This window comes from Chenopodium album, chromosome 13, assembly GCF_948465745.1.
Source record: "Chenopodium album chromosome 13, dcCheAlbu1.1, whole genome shotgun sequence".
NCBI classification, from domain to species: Eukaryota; Viridiplantae; Streptophyta; class Magnoliopsida; order Caryophyllales; family Amaranthaceae; genus Chenopodium; species Chenopodium album.
The window spans coordinates 10,735,151-10,759,946 of record NC_137846.1 but is presented as its reverse complement, the minus strand read 5'-3'; the positions used below and the strand labels follow the sequence as shown (position 1 = coordinate 10,759,946).

At 35.4% G+C, this 24,796-nt stretch overlaps 1 protein-coding gene across 2 annotated transcripts; it reads left to right on the top strand.

The window, feature by feature from the left end:
* LOC145574566 (uncharacterized) lies at window positions 1-24,212 on the top strand. 2 transcript variants are annotated; one of them, XM_081632391.1, is made up of 44 exons: window positions 1-312; window positions 3,383-3,568; window positions 4,545-4,634; window positions 6,474-6,547; window positions 6,667-6,828; window positions 7,027-7,141; window positions 7,337-7,392; window positions 7,910-7,964; window positions 8,056-8,112; window positions 8,207-8,308; window positions 8,424-8,504; window positions 8,594-8,646; window positions 9,812-9,881; window positions 10,079-10,142; window positions 10,364-10,512; window positions 10,602-10,729; window positions 10,808-10,865; window positions 11,035-11,132; window positions 11,700-11,784; window positions 11,914-11,979; window positions 12,056-12,115; window positions 12,322-12,408; window positions 12,501-12,687; window positions 14,161-14,204; window positions 14,276-14,407; window positions 14,487-14,618; window positions 14,708-14,760; window positions 14,854-14,902; window positions 15,303-15,361; window positions 16,242-16,375; window positions 16,471-16,619; window positions 17,209-17,337; window positions 17,427-17,512; window positions 17,613-17,728; window positions 17,892-18,004; window positions 18,078-18,201; window positions 18,411-18,529; window positions 19,937-20,120; window positions 20,225-20,447; window positions 22,029-22,353; window positions 22,549-22,688; window positions 23,013-23,137; window positions 23,306-23,510; window positions 23,828-24,212. In XM_081632391.1, the coding sequence occupies exons 1-44, from the start codon at window positions 208-210 to the stop codon at window positions 23,919-23,921; spliced, it is 4,923 nt and encodes a 1,640-aa protein (XP_081488517.1). In that variant the 5' UTR covers window positions 1-207; the 3' UTR covers window positions 23,922-24,212. The 2 variants fall into 2 exon arrangements, with proteins under 2 accessions (XP_081488517.1, XP_081488518.1); XM_081632392.1 differs by lacking the exons at window positions 1-312; window positions 3,383-3,568; window positions 4,545-4,634; ... (1 more) ...; window positions 6,667-6,828; window positions 7,027-7,141 and having other exon boundaries at window positions 7,367-7,392; window positions 7,876-7,964.
* The last annotated feature ends 584 nt before the right edge of the window (window positions 24,213-24,796 follow it).

Genomic DNA, 24,796 nt, shown 5'->3' with positions numbered 1-24,796 from the left:
TGTAACAAAATCAAGAAAAAGAGAGAAAAAAGAAAGCCAGAAACCACCGTTTCACCACCACCACCACCATCATCATCACTCTCCTACGCCACTGCAACTGTTCATCATATTTTCTCTCTCCTCAATCAACAATGCCAACTTCTTGATCCACCCATTTTCTCTCTCCTCAAAATCACACCCATTTCGAGTTTCGTGGGTGAGATCGAGATGGCTTTCATGGCTGTCCTTGAATCAGATCTACGCGCTCTTTCTGCCGAAGCTCGCCGCCGATATCCCGCTGTTAAAGATGGGGCTGAACACGCTATTATTAAGGTTCTAATTTCATTTTCTTATTTTAATTTGTAATTTCAGCTGATTAGTTTAATTTCTTATTTGAAATTGATGAAATGTGATTTTTTTGGATAATGCTGTTATTTTGCGATTGAATGTAATTATATTGTCTAGTGTATGATGAATTATGATGATTTTTTGTTTAATTTGGATTATGTTGTTACTAATGATGAAATGAAATTTGGGGTTTATTTGGAATTGAGTGAAAGAGGAGGTGGAATGGTTTTTAGTTTGATTATGATTATGGAATTCGAATCGATGATTGTGACATAGAATGGTATGAATGTAAGTTATAACTTCCTAGGCAATGCTGCTCTACATTTCAATCGTGGTATAACATAAATGAATTATAATGTAGCGTTTTGTAGTTGCTGACAAGTTATTCTAAATTGCGGATTATGTTTTGCGATATAACATGGGTGAAGGGATGAATATGAAGTTTGCCTCTTAGTTGAATTCAATCAAACAATCAATCAAAGCCTTAATCCCATAAGTGGGTCAGCTACATGAACCAAAAGTGATTATTCCGTATAGTCATATACAAAAAATCTTCCTCTTCCATCCCATACGATCAAATGCCTTTGCCTCTTAGTTGAATTGATGAAGATATAATAAGGTTTAGTGGTTTGCTCTTTTGATGGTGAAAGTTTGAATGAACATTAATCGAGCATAGACGGGACAATGTATGTTCTTCAAATGAATGGAAAGAGTGAAGTTTCTAGGTTTGTCATAATTGAGGCAAAGACAAATAGATCACATGGTAGTTAGATATAGTTCATAGGATATTTTCAAGGTTTACTGCCTTATTCAAGAGAGCTTTAGGTAACGACAATTACTAAGATAAAGGGATTGAGCCACTCATTTATGCAAACTGAAGGTATTGAGCCACCCTTTTATGCAAAGTGAAGTTGTTGTGTCATTTGCATCAATTTTATATTTGAGACATATGGGGAAGACTAAGCTTGTTTAATATATGATGCCTGATTGCCTTCTCTAATTTTTTGTGTTAATAGAGAGCTTGATAGGCAGTAGGAGAGAGCCTATTTTTTCGGGCCTGTTTGGTGTAACTTATTTTGGCTATTATAGGTTAAATAAATTCAGAAATACGATTTTAGACAAAAATAAATATTTTTTTCAGGCAATTTCACAAACAAATAAGACTATTCCAGACAAAATATGTTTTACCAGATAACATAAATTATTCCGATTAGATAAGCTGACCATATAAGTTAATCAAACAGAGACTTATTGACATACCTAGGATTATATAAGTTGAAGAGGTATTTCTTTCTATTCTTGAATCTTGAAGTGCAGATCAATAAGTATGAAGTCATCTATGCTTTTTTGATAGTGAGGTGAGAGAGTGGAACGGAAAAATCGCATGTAATGATCCCAACTACAGTCGCTCCACATCCTAATGATCCCAACTATACATTTTATCCCAAAATAATCCATACTATAAGTGATGTCTTCCCAAACTGTAATAGTCTCAAATATAGGCGTACTGCTCTATATCTTTTGCACTTGTTCTTAGTTTTGTTTGGGATTGGTTGGGTTCAACCTTATACAACCAAAGTTATTCTCACGACATAAAAACATTGAAACGAAGGATTAAAAAAGCTTGATTTGTTGAAGTGTGGAAGATGATTGCTTTATTGGCAATATGATGATTCACTTAGTTGGAAGCCAACGGTAGTGGGAGGGTAGACTTTGGTTTTGCCAACTCAAGGTTTAGTTTCTTTACCGAGGCTGTTGTATAGCTGTAGTTAACTGCAGGATGATCAGCTAAGGGATGTCCTTGATACTCCGCAATGGGCATTGAATCTGACAGCATAGCTGAGTTCCCAAACCTCTTAGGCAGCAATTTCACGTCCAATTGTCAACCTCTGACGAAGTTAGAGCTTGGATCTCCGAATCTTTGTTGTTGTTCGCTATCCTGTCTGGATTCAGTGGGTCAAAACCATACAATGCGAATCGCCTGAATATAGAGCGGGAGTGAAAGTGTGATATTTTGAGCGGCATTTGATTTGTCTTTAGTCCTCCTTTGAATTTTGGTAACCTTTGGCCCTTTACCTAAAAAAAACCTAAAACTTGCGTCATCGAGAAATGTCTGACAACTTTATTAGGCAGCTCTGCAGCAGCTTTATGGTTCATGGTAAAAAGAAGGATTGTGGAGAGGCATTATTTGTGCTCTTTATGGGTGCAATTTAGGTTTCATAGTCTAACTATAGTCTACCCTATAGTTAAGTTTATTAGCTTACTGTTGTTCAATCAGGGCCAAATCCTTTGTACCTTATGATCTCTTTCAGTGGCACAGAAAAGTGGATGCCCTATAATTGGTAGAATTACAACTTCAATCTCCGTCCTGTGCTTTGTTATTCTTTTTTACACCATCTATCTTCAGTTTCAAAGATGGTGTAAAAATGATAGTTTCAAAAGTGAATTCCTATTGAAGAAGGGGAATACAGTTAATTTTTATATTTTAAAATTTTCTTCTTTTAGATCTGTAACTGTTTCAAGTATTTTTGAGCTCTGCTAACTGAAATTTCTTTAAAAAAATAAGGTAAATTTTCTGGATATTAATATGTATTTGATGATTATAATTATAATATTCTTTAAATGAAACTAGTTGATTACTAAGTGTTTGCACATTGTTTTATAATAGCATCTTGCCTTGCATAATAAGTTCATGTTTGTGAAGCCTATATTAGTATACGGTCCTATTTATTTATTTATTTTTTTTCTGTGGTTTGCACACTTCTCTAAAATTGTTGTTAGTCAATTTTAGCATGTGAGGCCTCTGCCTGACCCTGGAAACAAAATGATGCTAAAATATGTTCCTTACAGCTCAAATCAGTTATCTTTCAGTAATAATCGAATCTTCTTGTCTGGGATTTTTAGCTCTCTCAAAGTCTCAAACATGAACCCCCATACATTTATACCTTAGCTTTCCATGTTTGATTTTATTCCGCCATCCCTTTGTGGGGGGGGGGAATAAATTTTTTATTCATGTTTAACTCTATAAAACATTTTGATCTAATTTTTAATGCAGCTTCGGTCATTGTCAAGTCCGAGTGAAATTGCTGATAATGAGGATATTTTGCGAATCTTTTTGATGGCTTGTGAAGTTAGAACTGTGAAGTTGAGTGTTATTGGACTTTCGTGCCTCCAAAAGCTAATATCTCATGATGCTGTTGCTCCATCAGCATTAAAGGAGATACTTTCTACCTTGAAAGAGGTAAGTGATACTTCTTTGAAGTTTTTATTGCTTTATAGTGTCCCCCTGCTAAGTAGAAAATAATACTTTGAGATATAGGAAGATGTCGTACTGACTTCTACATTTCTACTTAATAGATGGAAATATTAGGTCAGTTATACGGAGTATGAATTTTGTTTATTACTAGTATGAGGCTGTGAAGAAGGTTTACCATGTGTGGGTGCCTCAAAAGTGTGGCCTCCATGCTAAGCATCCCTTTGAGGTTGATGGCGTATTATTTTTGTCCCAAATTTTTGCGTGTGTAATTGACACCTTTTGGTGTCGTGTTTGACACACTTCTTTCCTCCTTCCAAATTTGAATGTCCATGATTGATTTGACACTTAATACTACACGAGGAGGAGGGAGGGATGATCCTTGAGTCAGCTTCAAGCTTAAATAATACTCATAAAGTTTGTCATACAATAATTAAGCTTTCTATAAAATCAAAGGTGAAACCCGGGGGGGGGGGGGGGGGGGGGGGGGGGGGCTAGTTGAGCCTTGGCCTCCCCCTTGGTTATGGTTATCTATTAAATGTTGGCATAAGTTTATGCTGATTGTATTATTGCTGAGTTGGTTTTGGGTAAAAAGTTAGTTCTTTAGGTTCCAAGTTCGATTCTTCTCCCTAACACTTTTTTTTTTGTTTCATTTTTTTTATTGACATTTCAATATACTCCGTATTATTTTATGCGTGAGATAACACTACATAGTTTGGCCCCCTTAATAAAAAATTTCTAGTTCCGCCACTGTATAAAATATGCTTTTCTCTTAGGGTTTCCTTTTCTTTTTCTTCATGTAGCATGCACAAAGTAATTTTTCCTGTTGAATACTGAGGTATGCCTTGTGTTGTGACTTGTAACAGCTTGCCACTCTCAATTCTTACCCATTGGGATTTTCATGACTGCCTTTCATTATTGCTCACATAAATGCTTCTTACTTATGATTGTTAATCTTCTACAGCATGCTGAAATGACTGATGATACAGTTCAGCTGAAGACCCTCCAGACCATTTTAATAATTTTCCAGTCCCATATGCATCCAGAAGATGAGGTGATCTTTCATCATTATTCTTCATTTGTTGTTTGATCCTGTATAATGTTGATAGTTTCTTTTTCGTACAAACTTGTGAATTTCGTGATTTGGATATGATAAATTAGAGTAGATACTTTCATTCTTTGGACATTATGAAGAAGAGGTGATGTGATATATGGCAGTTTAGATTCAGATTAATGGCCCTGACCATGTCACTGTGGTTTTGATTATAAGTTATCCGGATTTTAAAGAATGTCTATGATAGAGTTCCAGAAAAGTCTTCTCAAAGATATGGAAGGAGGGGATTTTTCACACAAATGCAACAAGTCGGAATTCGTGAATAGAGATTAGTTGACTTTGCTTTCAGATACAAATTAGTCTTCCTAATAGAAAAGTATATATGATTATGTGTATTTTATGGTGATGTTTATCACCTTAGTCCTTCTTCAGTCTTCAAATAAATGTCCTGTTACTTTTTTTGGAATAAAAGAAAAATGATTGATTGTAAACTAAAGCTAACTTTAGGGTTTTCTTATAGTTCTTGGCTTCTTGCCTAAATTATTTCAAAGGAGGCTTAGAATTTAGTCCCTTTTCTTGTTATTATCTATGATGTTCAAATTTGGATATAGGTACTACCTCCGTTTCATATTATTTGCAACGATTAGACACTTTTCTTCTCTACTTTATGTCAAATCGTTGCAAATAATATGTAACGGAGGTAGTATTAGATTTGCGTATGTATCTAATAGTTTGATTTGGGAAATTTAATAATAACTTGAAGACATTGTCCGCGTGAATAGGCATCCGGATATAGTATATTAATCGAGGGACATGGACAATATTGAAGGAAAGTACATTGAAATGAAATTGTGGGTCATAATTTATGCCTATCTATTTTGTCATAAAGAAAGTAAAAAAGAGAGGGAAAGATTGAAGTTGGGCTAGTGAAAGGAGAAGATCTAGATAAAAAAGTGTTTCTAAGACATTCAAAGTTGAATAAGAGTGTGTCTCTTCTTTGCTTATATCATAACATTGATCAATTTGTCCATCATTTGCACCTACGTTGATGCTTTTATTGAACTCAAGTCTAAGTGAAGAAAATGGATTTCTTTTTGGAGTAATGCACAAGGAAAGAGTAGTGTGAAATGAGCATAATAAAGGGGAAGGGCCATATACTTCCTATATAGATATACTGATACAATGATACACATGAACGGAAGTAAAGAACAAAATCAAGTATGCCCAAAGGCTATAATATGTATCATCTCTTCACTGAGACTTGAGTGCACTTAAAGCATCAATGTTGGTGCAAATGATGTACAAGTTGGTCAATGCTATGATTAATTCTGGAAATAATAGGAACATTGTTAGAGTAATGTCCTAAATCTATGATACATACAGAAAAGATTCTAAATATAACAATAAAACTAAATAAGAGAACACCCAAAACGGATTACGTAATGAATAAAAAGGAATGGAGGGAGTAATAGTTAATTTTAGCAGCCTAAGAAAAAGGTAACCATATTTAATTACCTTTTACAACTAATACAAAAGAGTGCATTTGAAAGTTTTTGATTTTTGTAATTTATTTATTTTTATGATAAATCAACTAAATATTTCATCAAATGCATCATAGTTGATCATCTGCTAGAGACCTTGTTTAGAGTTATCTATTTTATTTTCTCTCTATGTAAGATGTTTTTCTTTTGCAAATTATGAGATTCCTGTATTTCCCGTTTCCATATGCTGCAACCTTTGGGATGGTTATTAGTCTCTTCCTATGCTTTTGAAGTTCTTAATTTTGGATTATTGAGAAAGTTTAGGGGACATATAATCTTATGTATTTTTTATTCTTAGGAAAGTATGGCTCAAGCTCTTGGAATTTGTCTCCGACTTCTAGAAAGTAATCGTTCCTCCGATAGTGTACAAAAGTAAGTTAAATTTTCTAGATAGTGGTTCTTACCCATCTTTCTATCTATTAGTATCTATTTTCAATTTTCTTGTACCTTAATTTATATTCCATCGTATAAATCTCATTATTATTCTTCAGTACTGCAGCAGCTACCTTTAGACAAGCAGTGGCCTTGGTTTTTGATCATGTGGCCCAAGCAGAGTCACTTCCTTCGGGAAAATTCAGTTCTGGAGGTCAAATCTATCGATCAAGATCAAGTTCCGTTACTGGGGATGTTAGTCGCAGCATACATCATTCTGAGTAAGTATGGTTCTGCTGTCTATTTTGCCAATCTCAATGTGGCATTTTTGCATTTATTCAATCATTGATTCTCTCACCAGTTCTGTTTATTTTGAAAAGGCTGATATTCTTTTCAGTGACTAATTGTTCATGTTACTCTGTTTCTATGTCTATATTGTTCCATTTTTTTATTAGCATTTACTGACCGGGGATTTACAGGGAGTATGATACTGTATCTGGAGTAGCACCTGTCACAAGGGAAAGCCTTACCAAAGCTGGAACTGTTGGGCTTCGCTTGCTTGAGGACGTGACAGCTCTTGCAGCAGGTGGATCTGTATGTGCTGATTTGAAACTTAAAGTTCCTTCACTTAAATTTGTTTGGATCTTACACCATGAAGCTACTTGAGCATAGTCCAGTGATGATGAAGATGTCTTTTACTCATTTGTTTGAAATGTTCTGTTCCATTATCGAATTATTGGTTGTTTTCTGCCTTTGCTTATTTTTTGATCCTTTGATGTTGCGTTTCAGGCAACTTGGTTACGTATCAGTTCCGTCCAACGATCATTTGCCCTTGATATACTCGAGTAAGGAATTCACCTTTTCTTTCTGTCTAATTTGTGCTCTTTTCATATGTATTACACTATTACTTGGATATTTCAAAGCTGTGGATCCTGAATTTCAAATGATACCAAGCCTTGGTGAAATTCAAATGCTGCCAAATTCATTCAAATCTGAAAATTCTCATTCCTGTCTAACCATCATCTACCCTGGTGCTGTGTTCTCTTGAAAGTTGAAACACCTTTTTCTTCTTTTCTATTTTTTTTTGCATACACTTGTTGACTACTACCATTGCTGTCCTTGTCCTTTCTAAATACCCATAATACAATTAAAAACCTTGACAAGCTTATCTAATTTAGGCGCAACGTTCATTTCCACACAGATTAACTTAGTCCTTAATTTACAATTACCATCTTGATTTAGATTTTCACTTTAATATTTATATACCTATGTTAGCGGGTGCTTTTGAGTTTTGGGATCTGCAGTACCAGCATGACCAAATTTTTTAGTTATTGGTGCCAAATCTGTTTATCTGTGGTTCAGGTTTGTCCTATCAAATTATGTGGCCATTTTCAGAACACTGGTTCCATACGAGCAGGTAATCATGTGTTCTCACCAGATACCTACCTGCTTTTGGATCACTTAATCTGTTCAACTCCAAGCCTTAAAGGGTTGCTTCAATGATGCAGGTCTTGCGCCATAAGATATGCTCTCTTCTGATGACTTCTCTTCGTACCAATGCCGAGGTAACTTATTATTGTATATGATATTGTAATACACCATAGAATTTGGGAGCAGTCTAAAATTTTTACAAGCCAATGATCTTTTGAATTCTGCCAGCTTGAAGGAGAAGCAGGAGAGGCCTTTTTTCGCCGCTTGTTGTTGCGTTCGGTTGCTCACATTATAAGGCTTTATAGCTCATTCCTTATCACTGAATCTGAGGTACATGAATATAACTTGTAAAAGCTTATTCTGCACGAAAGAGAATAATTCAACTGATACTAGTGTTTTGCTAATAAATATAATATTGCATGCTTTTCTTTACTTCTTTTGGTAGGTTTTCCTGAGTATGTTAGTGAGGGTTACAACTCTTGATCTGCCATTGTGGCACCACATCCTCGTTCTTGAAATTCTGAGGGTATGTCAATAAGCTTACTTGCCTCTGCTATAATTCTTTGTTATCTTGATTTGCTGTGTTTGTGTATCATATCTTGTGCAATATGACAGGGCTTTTGTGTTGAGGTGCGAACCATGCGAGTTCTTTTCCAGAATTTTGACATGTAAGATCTAGTACCTGTTCTTTTGTCGTACCGTGTTGAATTGCATTGGTTGGGTTTACATGGACCAAATATGACATTGGTAGCTGGATGTAGATTTTTTTGGGAATTTGCAAAAATTTGATAAATCAAGCCATACAGTACGACGAAACCCTAATTTCGTACTTGCTTTCAATTAGGACGAAAGGTAGAGCAAGATAGCAAGGATTTAAATTTGATTTGAAAAATTGTTTGTTTGGAAATTTAAGGACAGAAATGAAACTAGCATTCCACGATTTTGAGGAGAGAGTAAGATTAGGGTGAAATTAATAGGGGGAAGAAGAAATTGGAGGGAAATGTGGGAAAAAGGGGAAAAAAAGGGACTTTTGTATAGATCACGTGCCATGCACGTGACGGTCAATGCCGGAGTTTTGAAGTCAACTCCCGAAATCCGACAAAAGGTCCCATCACACAACCAAAAACACACAAAAGGTCTTTTTTTGCCATTAAAGGTCCTTTTTCACAAAAGTGGTAGCATAAAGGCCCTTTGTGACAAATTTCATGATAATTAATCTTTAATAAGTTAGTTTTTCTGTGTTGGACTTTTGGAGAACAGCTTGTCCTCTGTTGCTTGCACTCCTTTTTCTGTGCTGTTCATATAATCCCTTATTCTTAGCCAAAATAAAAAGTTATCGATTAATTGATGAAGAAAGGTACTAGAAACAATAAGATAGCAGAGAGAGGGTCACTGTTTTAAAGAGCTAGGAACAGAATAAACAAATTCTCCATTGAATCTCTTTCCTTAAGAATGACTTCCTTGAGGGCTTCTTGTAGTCTATACTACAGTAGCAGCAGATCCTTCATTGCTCCTTAATCGTTGAGTGTGATTGCAAGACTGAAAGTAGCTTCCTCTGCCCTACTATTTAGCTGTCTTAAGAAGTATATGCTCCAATGATGTTGTTCCTATTTCAGGGAATAGCGTCATGCACACATTATTGGTGTGATGGCTCATTATCTCTTCTTCTACTTGCTCTATAAATTTGCTTTAGTTACTTCTTGATGTCCTCTTAAAGACGTAGTTTTTGATTAATTAAATGAGGAAAATATGTTGAACAAAAAATTTCTGTTAAATGTTCTTGACCATTTATTGATATTTATTATCTGGCCTAAAGTCTGATCTGGTTTCTAGGAACCCGAAAAATACGAATGTTGTGGAGAATATTGTGAAAGCTCTTGCACGTGTTGTGTCAAGTTTACAGGTAAGAGTTGCAATGTATCTTTGCAGCGTGTTCCTATTCATATTCAGCCAATGCTCCACTTTTTTTTTTTCTTTTTTTCTGTTGGTTTATTACATGAATGCTGGAGTGACCTAAACTTGTTTTTACCTTCATTAGTTCTGTAAGAATGTAAGATTAAAGATTTTGAGTAATATTGACTTCATAAGTTGATGGGTAAGGTTCAAGACACAAGTGAAGAGAGTTTGGCAGCTGTCGCTGGGATGTTTAGCAGCAAAGCTAAAGGTAACTATTTTTTGAGTTTGATAGAACTGGTGTTGGCTGCAATCGGATTTCTTTTTAACGTTCTTGAGTTGTGAAGTTTACGCATAATTTTGTGTAGTCTTTGTTGTCTCTTCTGTAATTGTCAGGAACTTGTTGATCAGCAACTTTTTTGAATCTTGCTTAATTCTTGTTTAGGGTCAGACTTTATTGGTGACTGTGTTTTTAATCTTTTGTTATGTTAGGTATTGAGTGGATCTTGGACAATGATGCATCCAATGCCGCAGTATTAGTTGCTAGTGAGGCTCATGCAATCACATTGGCAATTGAGGGTCTTTTAGGTGTTGTCTTTACTATTGCTACTCTGACAGACGAAGCAGTAGATACGGGAGAGGTAATTTCGTTTGGTTTCTGTAAACTTTTACTTGTTTCCACTTTTATCGTATAGTACAGCTATAACTCTTGATAAAAATATGATGTCAGCTGGAATCCCCTAGATGTGAGTCTGACCCTCCAGCAAAGTTGACTGGGAAGACAGCATTTCTTTGTTATTCAATGGTCGATTCCTTGTGGTTGACAATACTTGATACCCTCTCCCTAATTTTGGCAAGGTATTATAGTTTATTGCTAAATCTTGTAACTTATAAAATATTTCAACTTTAAGCTCTAACTTAAGCTTGACTTGGAAGATCTCAAGGGGAAGCTATTGTGTTGGAAATACTAAAGGGGTATCAGGCTTTCACTCAGGTAGGTAACATCGGAAACACCGTTTTGAATTTCAACCCACAATGAAAATAAGGGTTCCTTCTAGTTATTGTGTTTAGGGTATATTTCCTAAAGTTTGCTATGTTCAGTGTTTAAAGTGCCTTTTGTATTATCTACTTGGACTTGATCACATAGTCTTTTTTTCTTACAGGCTTGTGGAGTTCTTCGTGCAGTTGAGCCATTAAACTCTTTTTTGGCATCTCTTTGCAAATTTACCATCAATATTCCCAGTGAGGTTGAAAGGAAAAGGTTTGAAGTGTTTATCTACTAAAGTTGCTTTCTTTACATTGTAATGGTTTTTGTAGATAGTTATCTATTATCACATATGGGAAATCTAAAGCAGAGTTGAGGACTGTGATTAGATTATTCCAAAATATGATTAAAGGAGTGTATTTTTTTGCTCTTGGCATCCTCATCAACACTTTGTTTATAAGAGAAAATGGAGAGTGAGAGGGAAGAGAAACAGAGGGGAAGAAACTCCCTTGTTGGTCAAGGATATGGGGGAAGGAAGGGGAGTAGGGGGAGGGGTAAAATTTCCTTCCCTCTTCACCATCCCTTCAAACTTGAATATATTTGGAGGGAAATCGGAGCTCTACCTTCCTCCTCTTTCCTTCCCTTTCCTTTCCCTTATTGTCTTTCTATCCATGCAAGTGCAAGTTTTCCTATTGCAACACTTCCCCTATTCATCCATCACCCCTAGCGTGCTTCTTTTGACCCTTTGCTGTTGTAAGCAAGAAGTCTTTGTTTTGTTTACTATGGATGGGATTGTCTGGTGACCTAACTATCTTAAATGACGTCATGTAACTGATATTGTAGCTCTTTACAATCTCCCGGATCAAAACGCACTGAGCTTCTTGCTGACCAGAGAGATGGCATTATTTTGACTCCCAAAAATGTACAGGTAAAGGTCTTCATGTGTCAATGTGATGAATCTCAACCTGGACTTATTCTTATCCATCTTAATGAACTTATACCTGGACGAGGTGTTCTTTTGATCACTTATGTTGTTTAATCTTATCCTTTTTTCTAGGCATTAAGGACTCTCTTCAACATAGCTCATCGGCTACACAATGTGTTAGGTCCCTCCTGGGTTCTGGTAAGCTTTCATACTTGTTTTTGGATAAATAGCTCTTAGATTACCTTTCAACTTTCAATCGTGGAAATTGTTGCAGGTGTTGGAAACACTAGCGGCCTTGGACCGAACAATTCACTCTCCGCATGCTACTACTCAGGTACAGGTGACTGTATATGGCTTTGCTTTATGGTCGTAGATAAGACGATATTGCATATTGTATTGTGTAAATGTGATGTTATCCTAGTAACCTATTGAATCTGTAGTCAGTTGGCTGTAGCAGCTCTGTAGGAGTTTGCTTGCAACCTTTTGTTGCATTCTTTTCCTAAGATTACTAATTATTATGTTTAATATGACAACCAACAGGAAGTGTCAACAACTGCTACTAGACTCAGCAGAGAATCATCTGGGCATTTTAGCGATTTTAACATACTCTCTTCTTTAAATTCCCAGGTGAAGGGTTATATCTGGTTTACATAATTATATACTTGAGCAACACGCGTATCCTTATAATGAATCTAACCTTCTCCGCTTTAATTTTGTAGTTATTTGAAAGTTCTGCTCTGATGCATATATCTGCAGTGAAGTCACTTGTCTATGCACTTTGCCAACTGTCACAACAGTCTTTGCCTGGCATTTCTGGTGGATTTCCTCCAACATCAAGTCAGAAAATTGGAAGCATCAGTTTTTCCGTTGAAAGAATGATATCTATCCTTGTTAATAATGTTCACAGTATGTGTTTTTATTCTGCTATATATTATTGTCTCAAGTACTCTGTATTCCGCTAAGCTCAACATCTTCCCCTACTTTTGGTTGTTGAGATGTCTCATAGTTTCTTTTATGAGGTTTGTCCATAAAGTAAATGATTCTCTTTAAATGATTAATGACACCAATGCTATGGTGCTAACAAGCTTGCATCCTTTTAATTAAAGGTATAAAACCTGAATTATGCTTGCTATTTTCATTAACTTTAGAGAATTCTTCTCACTATGCCTTTTTCGGTGTCAGTACAGTTGGTGCATTTTCACGTAATACAAATACGGGTGAACAGCAAGGCACCTTTACTTTTTTCCTCTCCTTTTACTTTTCATTCTTCTGATAAGGAATTTTTCCATTTTCCCTTTTTTGGTGGGGGTGGCCCAGTGAATGTACAAGAAAAATTGGCTACTAAGTGTAATATAAGGTAGAAGTGGGGAAGATGGAAAGAAAAGAACAAGTATCTAAAATGTGAGATGTTATGAGGAAGCCATTCACGGGCTTCTCTTTAAAAATCTCTAGCCATTGCCATTCTCCAAAAATATCCTTCTGATTTGATTTTCTCTTCTATTATTGCCACCAAGGCTACCTGTGCCATAATTAACCTTATTGTTATTTTCTTTAATCAACTTTCTTTCTATCTCATGAAACCCGTCCTCTCTGCCTAAAACATCTCGGTTTGGTTCATTTTACCACCCCCATATTCTGGTAGTTCAGATGCTTGTCTGCTATGTTGAGAGTCTCGGCACTTTTATTAAGTTCAATTGAGCTTGCCTGTGTTAAAATCATTGTGGATTTATTTATCCAGGCTTAATGTTCATGTCAATTCTGCTGAATTGACATTCTAATTAAATTTTGTTGCATTGCCAGGGTAATTATATGTGGAAAATTGTGCACTCATGCTCTTGTGAAAGAGTATACTGTATGTGGGTTCTTTGGACCTTGCTTTGTGCTTCTTTTTGCCATAACACGTTTTCTGCTTCTATTGCTGTGTCTATTAATGCATATTTTGATATGCTGCAACAAGAATTACCAGATTAATAACATTATCTGGAAACTTGAAAGTTCAACCTTGATAAAGTATTTATCGCTTACCGCGTTAAATTTTTCATAAAACAATCAAGTGTTTTGCTACCGTGAATGTTCAAGGAGAAGATCTTTTTAAAGTGTAGAAAGTATGTTGGGAAGTTATAGCGGGAAACTTCAATTGACTTAAAATCTTTAAGTTCTGAAATATTTGAACTCACTAGTAACAAATAAGTTTCTAGTACCTTCTAGAATCCAGTATTATATCATTTCATTTGTAATTATGATGGGAATATGACCTATTCTGACTCCACGTTAATCTGTGGTCTGTTATATGCTGTATAGTTGTGTACTGTGCTCATTGGTGCCTGTACTATAGTATCTATTGTAATATGATTCTCATACAATATTTCTTTGTTGAAGGAGTGGAGCCTCTTTGGGATCCAATTGTAGGTCATTTTCTGGAGGTAATAATTCAGGTTTGGGCCATTGGTTCTGTTGTTCTGTAGGGAGTTCTGATTGTATGTCTTGTTTGCAGCTTGCTGAGAATTCTAGTCAACAATTGAGGAGCATTGCCCTTGATGCCTTGGATAGGTCAATTTGTGCTGTTCTGGGTTCTGATCAGATTCAGGATCGTGTAGCATCAGGATCTTATCCAGATTCTCAACACGTGAGTGTCTTTCGTCATTGGTGACTAAACTAGGTTCGATTTGAAATGACAATAATATTTTATTTTGTTCTTTAAGCAGATAAAGAATGCATCTGTTGACTCAAGATCACTTGAACGTGTTGTTATATCACCCTTGAGGGTACTGTACTTTTCTGCTCAGAATTTTGAAGTTCGCTCTAGATCTCTGAAGATTCTTCTTCATGTTCTGGAGGTAATGTGAGAAGCTGTTTGAATATCGTCATCACTTTGTTCTTCTTGCTTTTGTTGCTTTTCTTTAATTTACTCTGCCATTGTTTTCAGAGGCATGGAGAAAAACTACATGATAGCTGGCAGGACATACTTGAGTTGTTAAGGTATGTCTCTCTGCTTACATCATTTTTCTGTTGAAAACTCTATCTTCCATCTCTGATGCTGAAGCTGTGATTATTTCTTCATGCATCTTTAAGGTCTGTTGCCTGTGGGGCTGAGAAGGATCTAATAACGTTGGGATTCCAGGTTGGAAATCCATTTTTTTTTTTTTTTTTTTTTTTCCCTTTTACTTTGTTTGGTATTGTCTTTCTTTCCCTTATAGTCTTTGAAAGCGATTGTCTTCTTCATTAAATATATGTTCCTATTGATTATCCAATCTGATTTTTCTGCGGCTGTCTGGATTATAACTGTATGATTAAGATGTGAAAGGTTTATCATAATGTATCTTGGACCATCACTTAGTTTTTCAAATCACAAATGAATTAATCTTTTCCAAGTGATGAAACACAATTTTTATCATGCCTGGGATATTTAAGTTTTCTCTTTATTTCATCTTGTCTTTCCTGGGGAAAACTTCAATGACTCTGGTCTATCTGCTAGTAATTTTTGTTTAATCTGTTTTGGACTCAATTTCTTCTGTGTGCAGAGCCTTCGTGTTATTATGAATGATGGACTCTCAAGTATACCTGTGGATTGCCTTCAAGTGTAAGTTTCTGTTTGTAATAAACTAGATGTTTGAAGGTGGAGAGTAAGGAAAGAAGATAAACATTCCAATTGATAAACTAGGAGTCGCATATAAAGATAATTTTCAAGTGTTTGAGAGACTTGATTGTCTTAAATCTAAAGAGCTAAATTGTAAAAACATAATGAGCTCTCAACTGTTCCTGTGGATTGCCTTCAATTATTGACAATCCTGATTCACTTTTCCAGTTTCCTTACAAATTATTGTATATGTACCTTTGGGCTTGGTCATTCACTCTTGTGGCTAAATGTATTACATTTTTGTCAGCTAGTTAACATTTCTCTTGCCACCAGAGTTTAACTTACATCACTACTACCATCCTCTTCTAATTATGGACCTCATGGTTTTGATGCTTACCAAAAAAAAGAAGAAAAACAATATATATATATCATTATGCCAAATGAGTGTGCCATTAGCCCTTGTGTATGCAATATTGCTTTTGCCTGTTATGGACCTCATGGTTATGATGCTTACCTGGAAATAAAAAAAAAAAATCAATATAAGAAACATCATTATGCCTAATGATTGTGCCATTAGCCTTGTGTATGCAATATTGTTTTAGCCTGTTGATAGTATGGCTCTGATTTTGGAGTTGAACGAATTTGTTGAAAATAAGAAAGAAAGAAAACCAAATAATTATTTGACAGTCAATTGTGGTGTGAAGGTAATAGGTAGATGTAGAAGTAGCCTGTCGTAGCACATAACACATTGACCATTTGCTTGCTGATACAGTGCAGTGCTTTGCAGCAGTTTTGCTCGCATATTTTTTCTCTAGTTAGCTCTTAAATTTTTTGTGGAACTTTTAGCCAATGTTGATTGTTTTGCTGTAATTGAAAATTACAGATGTATTGATGTTACTGGAGCCTATAGTGCTCAGCAGACTGAGTTGAACATAAGCTTGACTGCAATAGGTCTGTTGTGGACTACAACTGATTTCATAGTTAAAGGACACATTCGTTTGAGTAGCAAAGATAGTGGTATGCTGGATTTAGATCTCAAATTGCCAAGCTTTTGTGGATTTTAGTTCACTAAACTTCTATAACATGCAATAATCTTCCTGCTTCAATTTCAGAGAAAGAAGATAGTGAGAAGCGGGTAGAAGAACTCAATTCAAACAAAGTTGACAATCAATCTTCTATTTTTAATGTGGTTGAGCATGACAAGTTACTGATTTCTGTCTTCTCACTGCTTCAAACACTTGGAGCAGATGAGAGACCTGAGGTATTGAAATTTAATCATCTTAGCATTCCATATGTTGGGGACTGTTGTTTTTCTTAGTCGTGGATTGCTTTTAGTTCAATTAATACCTTTGTCATATATGAAAGGTGTATATACTTTCTGAATTGTTGTCCCCTAGTATTTTTTTCCCCTACAATAAGGAAAAAATTACAAAAAGTTGTACATTGTGTTGGTCAATTATCGAAAAAATTATCTTCTTTCCTTCGTGTTATTACAAAAAGTTGTACAAAGAGTAAGGAAAGAAGATAAATATTCCAATTGATAAACTGGGAGTCGGATATAAAAATAATTTTCAAGTAATATAATAAAGTCAATATAACCTCCTGAAACTATGTGTCGGTCAAGCCGTCACACTTATAAAAAAACCTGGAGGGAAGTTGTTTACAAAAAGTTGTACATTGTGGAAGTTCCCAACAATTCCCCTATTAATAATTTTAATGAAAACTACTAGGAAAGTAGGAACCTGTCACTGATTTATCCGAACATACTTGTTCTGAAGTATCCTATTTGTAGTTCAGTGAATATACCTTTTCTGTTTGCATGTCATACTCCTTATTACTGTACTTAACAGGTGAGAAATTCAGCAATACGTACATTATTTCAAACCCTTGGAACTCATGGACAAAAGCTTTCGATGAGCATGTGGGAGGATTGTCTTTGGAATTATGTTTTCCCATCACTTGATCGTGCTTCTCACATGGTATTTTGTTAATATATCTTTTCTATGTTCAAAAGGAATCTTCAAGTAAAAAAAACCTTTCCTGATAGATTGTCATTCACCACATGTAGGCTGCTACCTCATCCAGAGACGAATGGCATGGAAAAGAGCTAGGAACACAAGGTGGAAAAGCAGTTCACATGCTTATTCATCACAGGTAATTGCTTAACCATGCTATATTGATCCTTTTGAAAGATACACTCTGCTTTCCAACATACCTTCTTTGTCAATGTTGAAAGAATTGCTAACTTGTGCAGTCGTAACACGGCTCAGAAGCAGTGGGATGAAACACTTGTTGTGGTTCTTGGTGGGATAGCTCGCCTCTTACGCTCATTCTTTCCCTATCTAAGAAATTTAAGCAATTTCTGGTCTGGTGAGTCTTGCACTGGTTGTTATTTTGCTACATGTTTTTAATTCTGGAGCTGTATAACTCATAGGCTAGTGGTTATGGTCATTTATAATTTCACCCTACTACTATCATACTATACACTATCATTAAGATAACGAGAAGATGATCATATGCTTCTTTGTTGCAGGATGGCAAACATTGATTGATTTTGTTAAAAGCAGTATTGTAAATGGCAGTAAAGAAGTTGCACTGGCTGCAATCAACTGTTTACAAACAACTATTCTATCTCATTCTGTTAAGGTAATGATTTGTCTGTGGAGATCTGTTTAAAAATTATTTTCAGGCATTCTGAAGATTATATTTTTTGAATCAGGGAAACTTGCCCATGGCTTACCTTAAATCAGTACTTGATGTTTATGAGCATTTTCTTCTAGAATCACCCAGTCGCAGTGATAAAGCTGTTGATAGAGTGAAGCAAGAGATATTGCAAGGGCTGGGTAATCTTTGGTTGCTACTTTACCAACATTCATCCTCCACCCCCCTTCTTTCTTTTTTGAGCATTAGTTTTATGTAGACAGCTAATTCACATTCTTGTCATCCATATGGTCTGCACACTCTTCCAAACCCTTTTCTTTAGGACATTGATACAAAACTTTAAAAAAATTTATCTTGCGTTCTATTTTTGTGGCTTTTCTATCTTCTTCAGGAGAATTGTTTGCTCAAGCACAGCAGGGGTTCGACATTGATATGTACAAGCAACTTCTTGAAGTTGTGGATGCGGCAATTAAGGCCACATTGGCTGTTGATAATGCTGCTGCTGATGCTGTAAGTTACATATTAGTATGAAATTTGGTTTATCTTAAGCAGGCACTCTTAGTTCAAATTTCCATTTTTTGGATAACCTTTGATAAAAAATGTGATATGAAAACCGAAAAGTGTTATGATATTTAAATATGTGATGGACAAAGTAGTAATTACTAACCCTCTAGATTAAACTTGAAGTAAAATCTAAAAGTCATACTCTCAAAAAGGCATAAAGTTGTAGATAACCGATTAAAAATACTATGTATCAAATTTTTAATCTATTGGATCCATCTATGTCAGTGTGGGTAACAATCAGAAGGCATAAAGCTTATTATATTTCAGGGAAAATTAAATTTAATTACAGTCAGTCAAGTTTACTTGATTATAAATCCATTGCCATTATGGTATGTTTTTCTCCATATATTTGATATAGTTTACCTTTGGATACATTCTGAAGGCGCCAGTTACTAGCCATATTGGTGAAAACTAGCATCCCTTTACCGCGTTAGTATAACAAATAGGTATAAAAGACTATGATTAGCAACATTATTCTTTGGAGTAAATTCTTGCTGTTTGCTTTTTTTTTTTTTTCCTCATATTTGCTTCCAATTTAACCTCCATTTCATAGTATTTGCAACATTTGCCAAAAATGGATGTTTTATATTATTTGCAACAAATGTTTTCTTACTTTTTTAAGTTATCATCTCTCTTTGTCTCTCTCCATGTCACATGGATCTCTATCTTTCTCTCTTCATTTACACTCACAAACAAATTTTGCCTAGGAGTCCGTGCAACCCTCCAAAGTATCAAATATTAGGAAGCGGAGGTAGTATTTGCTTATGTATATCTTTATTACCAAAATCCTGTTAATTGGTTGAAGTTAAAGGTAATGGAGGAAGCTGAAAATTGAAGGCTCTGATTAGAGGAAGCTGAAAATTGAAAGCTCTGATAAGCCCATAACCACCCAAATCTAAGTAAAGGGGGGTGATGATCACTGAATCCCTAATTTTGGTTTTCTTTTTTCTACACTCACCTGCACTTCTAATCCAAAACCCTAACATTTTACTGTATTACCTTTATCTCAACCAACTACCTGGACATTGCAGAATAAATGAGATGCATAAAAAGATTAACTGATGAATTATGAGAAAATGATAAGGAGTGAACAGTATGTATCTCCTTTGAGGAATTTTTTTGTTTGTTTGTTTCCAGTTGTAATAATTTTTACCTATTTACTGCTATTGACAGTTTTTACCCCAATGTTGAATGGTGGTGCTATGTTTTATACTTATCTGGTTAATTGTCCCATTTAAAAGTAGTCCTGTCCAATTGTAAGCAGGTTTTTTGTATCCATGTTTTTGATTGTGTCTCCACATTTGATTACAAGTATATCTTCTGACAGAATATGTTCATAAATACTTATTTCAGGGATGTATCCCCCCTTTGCAACGTACTATGTTAGAAACCTTACCACTTCTATGTCCGTCGGAGCATCTTTCTCCTATGTGGTCCCTTTTTCTTCAGTCGATTTTGAAATATCTTCCTAGAGCTCCTCCCACCTCTAAAATTATAGAAGATGCCAAGCAAACTGGGGAAACATACTCTACCCAAGGTACTGTTGTGGCAATCTAGCTGATGCTTCAAATATGTTTCAATGGCATGAAATGTAAATTAATAGACTTCTTTTTTTTTTTTTTTTTCTCCCTATTACAAAAGCTGATAATTGGGGAGAGAGAGAAAGCCCTAATGGTGTGACGTCTACATCTCCAAGATTGACAAAAGATTCAGTTGAATCTGATATTGTTACAACTTCAATGTCTGGCGTCCAATGCAGCATATTTTCTGAAAAGCTTATTCCAGTGTTTGTTGATCTCTTCTTGAGGGCTCCAGATTCCGAAAAGTATATTATATATCCTGAAGTCATTCAAGCTTTGGGAAGGTATATGATATAAAATGTTTGAATTTCCATAAGTTTTGAATTCGTATCTCTATTTCTGACTTCAATGTATGTTGTGCTACCTTGGACTGGGATCTGAATGAGAAATTTTCCTAACTTGGTTGTAAACCTAAAAGAACACTAACCAGATGAACTCTTATCTTGGAAAAGTGGCTAATTGTTGATTTATGTGGAATTATAGTAATGTGAGAGTGTAAGGGCTATTCTCGAATTCATTCTCCCTAATTGTAGAATTACAAACTTTTTCTTGAGAAGCAAGATAAGCACTTCTTGTATCAGCATGAATTGGATAAGCTGTTGCATATCATTTAGGCATTTACATAGGTTCTTTTTGTTGGGATTTATTGTACATTAATCTCAAGAAAAAGCATTAAGGAACTCTGTTTTCTTGTCTTGCAAATCATAAATACTATAGTTCATGAATTGGTTTTTCTAAGGAAGATGCATTGTTTTGTTAAAAAAGAAGTGAACATCTTTTGGTACAGTGCAAGAAGCACTAGTGCATGCATGGGAATCCAACTTGCAAGCATGAAAGGGGTGCAGCTTTGGCTTTTACATGAATAGAATAGGAAGATACATAAGCAGTCATCTAGAGAGACTGACAATGTTATGTGGTCTGAGGAATTCCAAGCAGTCATCAAAGAGGAGAAAGCTTCCCACAAATTCCAAGCATGTGTGAGATTGTCTGGGAATTAGCAGTGAGCCTTAGCTTGATGATAGGTCACTTCTTGAGGATATAAGATATTGTGTGACAACCCCTTGGAATATAACTGGAGTACTTTTTTTTTTTTTTTTTTTTGACGCTTTTGCATAGCTGGAGTCAAGTATTAAGTGTTAAGTGATGCTTGATGTTTCTTGATATGTCAATGAATAGCTTCATTTTTCCTTAGCCCTCCTTTTGCATTAGGGTGATATGATATCCCCTTGGAGTTCATTACTAGATCTCTTTATTACTTGTATATGAGGGTACCTTTTTTTTTTTTTTTTTTTTTTTTTTTTTTTTTTTTTTTTTTTTTTTTTTTTTTTTCCGAGGAAATGTATATGAGGTACTTTTTGAGAGCTGTTGTGTGTTATTCTCTTTAGTATAATGTAGAGGAGTATCAGGAATTGATAGTCTTGAATAAGATTTTTTTTCTTGGAATTGCTTTAAAGTCTACTCTCATGGTAATATTCTTTAATAAATAACTTTTGTTTTCTTGAAGTGGGTATTGGCCAGGGGGGCCAAACCATGCTACATCTTTTGGTTGTTATGGTTGCTTATTATTATGTAGCTGATTGGTATGTGTTTCTTTGGACTAATAGTATTTGTTTCTTTGGATCAGCGAGAGTATCATATCAAAAACTTGCTACTTTTTTTTTTTTTTTTTTCCTGGCATAGATGCCAATTTGATGTTAAATTTGCACTAGTGGCCTTGTGTGGCTCTATCTTGTTTTCTCATTTTCCATTATAACCGGTTCTGCTGCAAGTTACATCTGCTGCACCTTTTCTTTTTTACATTTAGTAAAGCAGAGCATTGGTTTCCTTCTGTTTTAACCCTTTTTTTTTTTCAATAATCCATATAGGTGCATGACAACGAGAAGAGACAGTGCAGATGGTGTTGTTTGGAGGCTAGCTGTTGAAGGCTTTAACCGTATTCTTGTGAGTGATGTAATTCGATTGTCCCAGAAGGATGAAAATCATCCATGTAATAGCCGATCTGCAAGGAACCGCATCTGGAAGGAAGTTGCTGATGTTTTTGAAATATTTCTTGTGGGATATTGTGGACGTGCTCTTCCTTCAAATGTTCTATCTACTGTTGCACTCAAGGCTGATATATCACTGGATATGGCCTTCTTAACTATTCTTGGTGACGAAATTCTGAAGTCTCAAATCGATGCCCCTTCAGATGTAATTTTCTCTCTGCTGCTGTATAATTGTTTACCAGTAACTTGCTAATAATGGTTTTGTTAGTTTGTCTTGAAGGTGATGTAGTGAGTAGACTTGTCCAAATAATTTCCTCAGCATACATGTTTTCTATAAAATTCTGCCAATTACAAGTCTCTGAGTACTTTACTGACAAATGCTTATTCTAAAAATTTCCAGATTCTGCAGAGATTAGTATCCACTCTGGACCGCTGTGCATCACGCACATGCTCTTTGCCTGTGGAGACTGTGGAACTTCTGCCTCCCCATTGCTTCAGATTTTCCTTGGCTTGCTTGCAAAAGCTATTCATTTTGACGAGGTATGTGTTGATATTTGTTTTATCAATTGGGGCCTTGGAAATTTGGCGGTGAATTATATCATTGGATGACAATATATCATTTTTAATGAATGAGTTATAATTGATTCATTTGGTATTGAGAATTCAAGAAATGCAATTTTAATAGGAAAGGTCCACAGAACTGCTTCAACGCCCTAAATTACAATTCTGAAATATTTTTACCTCTTCTAGCATGCTGTAAATTTTTTGAAAAGTGTCGAATATAAACTCAAACTTATTATCTTTACTGTAGTTTATTTAAGAAAACTTAAGTTTTAGTGAGATTTTTCTCTAAATTGCTTGCAGTTTTGAGACTGAGGTTGATAAATGGAACGCAACACGATCTGAGGTCAGCAAAATTGCTATCATGGTGCTCTTGGAGAGATGTGAACACATTTTTAACAGATTTCTCATAGACGAGGCTGATTTAGGTTTGTAGCTTTAATTGATGATTTAATGTACTTCAGATTTGAAAAACTTATGATACTGCCTTTGAAAGTTTGCATAAGGAGGGATCCATATTGGGTGATTGCCATATTCATTTTGAAGATCCTCGTATTTTTAGTTGGTGCTCATGAAGCGCTTAACTTTCCCTGCAGGCAAACGACCATTTCCTTCAGCAAGGCTTGAAGAAGTTGTGTTTATCCTTGAAGAGCTTGCCCACTTATCAATTCACCCCGATGCTGCATCTATTCTGCCTTTGCATCCACATCTTAAACATGGTATTACAACAGAAGGGAATCATGACGGTCGTGCTCATCTCCTTGTTCTCCATCCATCCTTTTGTGAACTCGTCACTTCTAGGTGAGATGATTGATTTTTCTAACTTTATATTGAGGAAATAAAGATGAAAAAACCATCTATTACATGGTCCGTCTTGAGCATTGGCAAAATTTCAAGAGATATATGTAGTAGTCAAGCTGTGCTTTGTTTGCCTCGTCTTTCAAGTACATTTTCCCTGGCCTGAAATTAGCTAGTTGTTTTCTCACTGTATGCCATGATTCTCTGTCAATTGTTCTCAAATGTGGGGTGCCTCGTCTTTCAATTGTTCTCAAGCATGGACTTTCGTACTTTGTTGTCTTTCGAACATTTGCTAAATTTATTTGTACATCCATTGGCAGGGAACCTAGAGTGAGGGAGTTGATACAGGTCCTGCTTAAATTTATCAGTGAGATTTTGGGGCTACGGAAATTAACTCAATCTGGTAAATCTTAGAGAAGTAACGAGAAGAGCAATCATGCGGCTAGTCAGCATTCTTTAGTTTTCCAATCATGATGTAGACGAGGAATTTTCTTTTTTGTCCTCCATAGTTCATTGTATTATAGTGATTCATTTTGCAGCGTTTCATATAGCAAACCTTGTACATTATATCATAGCTGAATGAACAAAAGGTACAGTTTGTTGTAAAATCATTTTTGTCTCTCTTTTTCACGCTCTGTAATCACTGTTGTCATATTCATATAGATTGATTTTTAATTCAAAGTTTGTCCATTTTATTCCTTTTAACTGATTACACTTGTGGCATGTAACATTTGCAGTAAGAGTGCTACACTACTTCAACATGAGATACACGATATGATATAGGATTTTTACTGTCGCAGGTAAAAATGAGATGATAAAAGATTGAAAGGTAGAAGAGCTAACCGTAGTTTAAATCAGATGTGAAAGCTTTTGATTGTTGTTTATACCTATCTCTTCCCTCAAATCAACTACCATCCATCAAAATATGACAATGAAGCGTACATATTATAAGCTCAAGTCTTTCATTGATTTGATCTGTTAAGAGCCGGTATCTTATTTTCATAGGAGCTGCTGAGTATTTGTTTATATTATCATCAAGCTATGTACTAGAAATTTAGAATGTGCTTAAACGAGCATGTCTATAGTTATATTAACGGAAAATTTGAATTATTACACATACAATGTCAACTCGTCGAAAATGTCAAAAAATATAGGAGAAGGTTCTTTAGTGGGCAAGTCATGCATTATATTAGGAACTGTAGGAAGTTTCAGAACGCCATTCTTGACTTTAAGCGCAGGTAAGTCATATGTCAAACTCCCGTCGTTATTACGTTCTAATTTTGCAGTTG

Coding starts and splice junctions, on each gene's coding strand:
- LOC145574566 (XM_081632391.1), top strand. CDS start 208: ATGGCTTTCATGGCTGTCCTTGAATCAGATCTACGCGCTCTTTCTGCC. Junction 8,505..8,593: donor TCGTTCTTGAAATTCTGAGG/GTATGTCAATAA, acceptor GCAATATGACAG/GGCTTTTGTGTTGAGGTGCG. Junction 16,376..16,470: donor TTTGAGTAGCAAAGATAGTG/GTATGCTGGATT, acceptor CTTCAATTTCAG/AGAAAGAAGATAGTGAGAAG.